The 5,974-nt window shown below is 60.3% G+C and overlaps 1 protein-coding gene across 1 annotated transcript; it reads left to right on the top strand.

Annotated features, from left to right (window-relative positions):
* The first annotated feature begins 1,077 nt into the window (after positions 1-1,077).
* BARX1 (BARX homeobox 1) lies at positions 1,078-4,506 on the top strand. The gene is made up of 4 exons (XM_005532796.3): positions 1,078-1,405; positions 3,224-3,509; positions 3,629-3,713; positions 4,204-4,506. The coding sequence occupies exons 1-4, from the start codon at positions 1,201-1,203 to the stop codon at positions 4,366-4,368; spliced, it is 741 nt and encodes a 246-aa protein (XP_005532853.1). The 5' UTR covers positions 1,078-1,200; the 3' UTR covers positions 4,369-4,506.
* Positions 4,507-5,974: the final 1,468 nt, after the last annotated feature.

The following is a 5,974-nucleotide window of genomic DNA, read 5'->3' as shown; positions in this document are numbered from 1 at the left end:
GTGGGCAGCTCCGGCCGTGGGCAGGGACCGAGCGCTGCCAGAGCCGCCCCAACGCCAGGGGACCCGAGACGATCGAAACGATCCCCCTGTAATCCATTACCGCCGGCATTTTCGGGAGGGATTTGGGCGTTCGGGCTCCCGCACACGAGTCTGGCTCGAAGCACGTCAGTAACGAGCAGGGGCGGCTCGTGGGTCTCTGCTGTCGTGCGTGACACAGGCTAAAGGGAATAGGATGAATCACGTTGTACCCAGCAAAACGTTCGTGTAAATGATCTAAAAGTCCAGGGAAAGGCTCTGCTTCGCTCTGAGTTTTGTTCCCTGAGCAGCTCCTTTCAGGTGTTTACACCGCTTTGGCCGGGGCCGGGAGGGACCCCGGAGCTGAGGGCACCGGGCCGGGCCCCTCCGCGGGCAGCCCCGGCCGGCAGCGCTGCCCCCGCCTGCCCTGGGGCTGCCTGGGCTCCTCCGGGCCCGGCCCCCGCCTGCCCTGGGGCTCCGAGCCGCCCATGCTGCGGGGCAGGGAACATGCGGGGCCGGGCCGAGGGGCTGGGGGCCCTCGAGGGTCCGTGGGGCTCCGTGTCTGCCTCCATCGGCCGAGGCGCTCCAGAACAGCGGGTATCCCCTGTCGGGGGAAAGGGATGGAGAGGGCGATGAGGACTGGGGGGGGATGGTGTGGGGACGGGAACGGGGATGGCGATGAGTATGGCGACAATGACTGGGATAGGGCTGGAGCCGGGGACGGGGATGGTGATAAGGATCCCCGGGACCGGGACCGAGGCTGCGCTTCGAAGGGGCCAGCGGTTGTTTGGGTGTCTGCTCTCTCGCAGCGAGCAGAACGGGTAATTTGCTTTATATGGAGGGGGATCAAGTGCTGGGCTGTAACCCCCGCTCCAGGTACTCGCCCGCCCCGGCCCCTTCCTTCCTCCGCAGCCCCTCCCGCGCCCTCCCCCGCCGCACTGACGGCCCCGCCGGGCCCTGCTGTATAATAGGCCACCGCCGCGGCCCCGGGGCGGAGAGACAGACGCTGCCCGGTGCCGCGCCCCGTGTGCAGGCGGCGGGGACGGCTCCGGGCCGCCGCACAGGGCCAGGGGAGGGGGCGGCGGGGCGATGGGCAGAGCCCCCGCTGCCCGGCTGCCGGCCGGGGGGCTGCGCTAGCTCGGCCCCGGCGGCCGGGGACCCCCCCGCGCCCCGGGGGCGGCGAGGATGCAGCACCCGCTGGAACTGGGCGCCGCGCGCTACTTCCCGGCCGAAGCCTTTCCCGACCACCGCTCCCACCGCTACCGCAGCTTCATGATCGAGGAGATCCTCACCGACCCCCCGGACGCCAAGGGGGCCGCGCCGGCCGGCGAGCTGCTCAAGTTCGGGGTGCAGGCGCTGCTCTCTGCCCGGCCCTACCACAACCACCTCGGTACGTCCCGGGGGGCTCCCCGCGCCTGGGGGGCGGCAGGGGGCGGCAGGCGGGGGGACATCGCCCGCCGATGGTCTCCAGCGCCTTTGGGAGCCGGGTTCCTTGGAGAAAAAATTAGGAATTCTGCCTACAAAAATTGCAGCGGGGCTCTGCCGGCCGTGCGCATCCCCGCAGCGCCGCGGGCGCTCCAGCCGGGAGCAGCCGAGTGCTTGGGGCCTAAAAGCGAAGAAAGCGGCTCCGCGGCTGCAGCCGCCCTCGCACAGAATGGCCTTTGGATTTCAGGGAAAGTTGTTGGTGGTAGTTTTGTTTTGGGGGTTTTCCCGTGTTTTTGGATGAGGTGAGAATTGCTGGAGCCGGGCAGCGCGGTCTGTGCGCGGCTGCGAGGGCGGCAAGAGGCCCTGCAGTCACAGGTTTAGCTGGAAACCCGGCTTTATGTGTAAACATAAAAATGTATAATACACAGAGATATTATATATAACATATGCATATACGCTATGTTTATATAATATCAATATAGAAGATGGAAGACATAACACTATTATCCATATTATAACATAAGTTTGGGGTTTGTTTTTTTTAAAACGGGTGCCAGCATTCTCTGTCCAGTCCGGATATTGCATCCAGGACAAATGCAGTTTATTAACATTCAAATAGGTTTGGGGTTTTTTTTTAATTGTTGTTTGTTTTATTGTTGTCATTTGGGGGAGTTTTTTGCGGTTGTTTCTTTTTTTCTTTTTTGTGTTTTGGGGTTTTTGTTAACGCTAGTGTTTAATGTATTTTGAAGGCTGTTATTTAATATATTTTAAAGGCCGATATTTAAATGTGTGATGGCGAAAGCTTTGACTTCCCAAGCCATCTTCATCTGCGGAGCCGTAGCTCTTCATCCATTGACCCGAACAGAAAAGGAGTATCCCAATTTCATTTTCTGCATTTAAGAGAAAAAGAGGAAAGCGTCAAGCCCCTGAGCAAGGGAGCAACATGCGTTAGAATATCTAGAAATCAGTATTATTTTCAAGATGAACTATTCAGAACTACTCGGAATAGCGGATCAGATACAAGGCTCTTCACACCCCTCACGGATCAGTTCCGCAGGGACAGGCGGGAGCAGGATCGGGCCCTGTAGGGAGGGAGGCGATTTCAGGCAGGCCGAGAAGACCCCGCAGAGGCTCCCCCGAAGTCCTTCCCCCTCCGCCGAGGTCGCTCCTGTGTCGCTGGAGGGGAGGCCGAGACGAGCAGGAGCGCAGCCCCCGGCCCACGCAGGGCCAGGGAGAGGAGCGGGGGAGCCGGGACTGACCCAGCCGGGTCGGGCCGAGCCCAGCGAGGGAATCGAGCCGAGCAGGGTCTGGCTGGATCCGGGAGAAGTGAATGGAACCGGCCGAGCGGCGGCCCCAGCCCGAGGGAGCAGCACCCTCGGGGATGGCTCGCTGTCCTCTCTAGGCTGCGGTTCACAGAGTGGGATAGAAATTATTATCAGGTCGGAAATATCCTGAAAACTCTTAGGAAGGGAATCCTGGGGCCGTGCCCGCCCCGCTGGTCGCAGAGTTCAGCCGGGTCCGGCAGCTGTTGGGTGACACCGACGGGAGCGCTTTGGGGTTGAATTATTTTCACTTGTAACCCCCAAGTAACTCATTGATTAGCATGTGCTGGTTGAAGGGTAAAAGGTGTCCCTGTAGCGCGGAGGTGGCGCAGCCGGGGGGCTCGGGACCGGAGGGGAAGGGGCCAGGGTTCCTGGCAGGGGCTGCTCCCCGGGATCCGCCGCACCCTGCAGCCCCGGGGGTCCCTGCGGTGCCCGCCGCTCACCGCCGCTCTCTCCCGCAGCGGTGCTGAAGGCGGAGCCGGCCGCCGTGTTTAAGTTCCCGCTGGCTCCCCTGGGCTGCTCGGGGCTGGGCTCGGCGCTGCTGGCCGCCGGCTCGGGGCTGCAGGGCGGCTCCGCCTCGCCGCATCTCCCGCTGGAGCTGCACCTCCGCGGGAAGCTGGAGCCGGGCCCCCCGGAGCCGGGCAAGGCCAAGAAGGGCCGCCGCAGCCGCACCGTCTTCACCGAGCTGCAGCTCATGGGGCTGGAGAAGCGCTTCGAGAAGCAGAAATACCTCTCCACGCCCGACAGGTAGGCTACGGCCGACCTCGGACTCGGGGCGCGGCGGAGCTCGTTTTGATTGAAAAAGTCGGGAAGCTGCCATCGAGACCAAAGCTGCCGGCCTGACCTCCTCTCTCTCTCGCCCGCAGAATAGACCTGGCCGAATCGCTGGGACTCAGCCAGCTCCAGGTGAAAACCTGGTACCAGAACAGGCGCATGAAATGGAAGAAAATAGTAAGTGGCCCTTATTAATAGTCCTCCCCTTGGGCTCGTCGTGTCCGCGTTCGGCGGGGATCGAGCCCTGCCCCGCGGGCCTCGTCCTTCCGCACAGCGGCCCCGGGATATTTCATAACAGCATTAAGGATAATTATAACAGCAATGATGACCATGACGGTAAGAATAAGAATAAGAATAAGAATAAGAATAAGAATAAGAATAAGAATAAGAATAAGAATAAGAATAAGAATATGTCCCTGGTCTTTAATACCGTGCCCCTAGTCCAGCATCTTCTGGGCCCCTGCCGGCCCTCCTCCCGGTCCTGTCCGAGCCCTCCGGTGTTTCTGCTCGGCCCCCGGGGCGGCGGGCGGGGGCCGCAGTCCGAGAGGACCCGCACCGGCGGCTTCGCTCCGGGGCACGGGAGAGAGAGGGGTTGCTGCGGCCCGGGCTGATGGCAGCTCGGTTTTACCGGGGTGTCCCCTTCCTCCGCCCCCTCCCCGCCTCGCAGGTGCTGCAGGGGGGCGGCCTGGAGTCCCCCACCAAGCCCAAGGGCCGCCCGAAGAAGAACTCGATCCCCAGCAGCGAGCAGCTCTCGGAGCAGGAGCGCGCCCGGGATGCCGAGAAGCCGCCCGAGAGCCTGGGCTCGCCGGCCGAGGTCAGCCAGGAGGAGTGAGGGGGGCCCGGTCCGCAGGGCCCCGCCGGGCCCCCCGAGGGCACGGAGGGCAGCTCGGACAGCGGCTGCGGCCGCCTTCGGCCTCGGGACGATTGGACGCTTTGACCGCACGCCGGTCTCACCTCCGCTCCCCTCCGGCCAGGAGCACACTGGATCCCACCTTCCACATCTACTCGCTGTCTAAAACCCTGTGGTGCCCCTAGTTATTCGAAAACTGCATTTTATGATCAGTTTTATTAATGCGAAGATATTTACTTTATTTCAATAAAGTATTTTATGAATTATTGCTCTGGGTAACGTAATGCTTTGGGGTTGATTTTTTTAAAGATTTGTTATTTTTTTTTTTCTCCCACGGAGGCAGGTTAGAGATTGAAAACCAATTTCAAGGCAGGTCTACAGAGAAAGTGCGAAGCGCAGGGGTACCGGGAAGATTCTCCCATCGTTTTCCACGACGGTTCGGCTGCCCGTGGCCGGGAGAGGCCAGACCCTCGGTCTTTCCTTGGTCAAATTCGGATTTTAAAGATACGTTAGTTGCTGACAAAAGATTAATTAACTTCTGCACTGTGCATCCTGAACGGTACTTTTAAAAAATGCTCTTCACGAGCTCCTTCGATGCTGCACGAAATCCTGGCGCTTTGTTGTTCGGGTGAGGATTTTTTATTTTATTTTATTTTATTTTATTTTTTCGCTTGTTTTCCCCGAGTGTCTTCTCCACGTTTTCCGTTGGGATGTTAAATTACAGAGCATCCACCGAGACATGCAATTACGGCCATTTTGCTAAAAAAAAACAAACAAACAAACAAAAAAAACCAAAACAAAAACAAAAACAACCGAAAAAAAAAAAAGAAAAACCAACCAAAAAAACACCCAGCAAAGCAGGGAAGGACGAGAGGCGGAGAGCGAGGGCCGGGGAGCGGCGGGGCAGCCCCGGGCTGAGCCGCTGCTGCGGGGGCGCCTCCCAATTAACGGCGGTAATTAGCGGCTCGGGGCTCGGGGGTGCCTCCGTGCCCCGGCAGGGTGCCCTAAGGGCCGGCAGGACGGGAGCCCCCGTTCCGGGGCAGCGGCTCCCGGAGGCTCCAGCCCGTGCTCAGGGCACGGAGAGCGCGGCCCCGGGGGGAGCGGAGCACGGAGGCAGCACCGAGAAGCTTTAACCCCAAACAGCCCCGAATCGGCGGAGCCCTCGAGGTGAATCTGCGCTGAACTCATGCCGGTCCTTCCCAGCTTTGCTGGTTTCTCTCTCCACGGCCCGGCCCGGGAGGTGCCCCGGATCCACCCCAAGTTAAATCAACCCCCTGGATGAGCGGGGCAGGACACGGCTGGGTAAACAGGAAACAACCTCGTGTTCTTACACTGAAATGACTTAGATATTTAACCAAACCATTTGGTGGAAATGTTTTATTTAACCTGAGGATGAAGATGGATGCCGGGAAGAGGGAAGGGGGCGGCGGGGCTGGCAGAGCCGGGGCTTTGCGGGAACCTCCTGCGCTGGCAGGACAAGCTGGGCGTGTGGCTTTGTCACTTCCCTGTCACCCCTGGCTGTTTCTGGTGCTCTCAGTGCGCGTGAGAACAGCGCCCGGTTTTAATTAAAAGGGAGATTCGCTAGCGC

This window comes from Pseudopodoces humilis, chromosome 13 (genome assembly GCF_049639895.1).
Source record: "Pseudopodoces humilis isolate 2021_Gansu_Grassland_sample_001 chromosome 13, ASM4963989v1, whole genome shotgun sequence".
In the NCBI taxonomy this organism is placed as follows: Eukaryota; Metazoa; Chordata; class Aves; order Passeriformes; family Paridae; genus Pseudopodoces; species Pseudopodoces humilis.
Note: the sequence above shows the minus strand (reverse complement) of the source record. Positions and strands in the feature narration are given on the sequence as shown.

Bases quoted from the DNA above. Each gene is read 5' to 3' on its own strand.
- BARX1 (XM_005532796.3), top strand. From the start codon at position 1,201: ATGCAGCACCCGCTGGAACTGGGCGCCGCGCGCTACTTCCCGGCCGAA. The intron at 1,406-3,223 runs GTACGTCCCGGG...TCTCTCCCGCAG, and splicing joins GCCCTACCACAACCACCTCG to CGGTGCTGAAGGCGGAGCCG. The intron at 3,714-4,203 runs GTAAGTGGCCCT...CCCGCCTCGCAG, and splicing joins GCATGAAATGGAAGAAAATA to GTGCTGCAGGGGGGCGGCCT.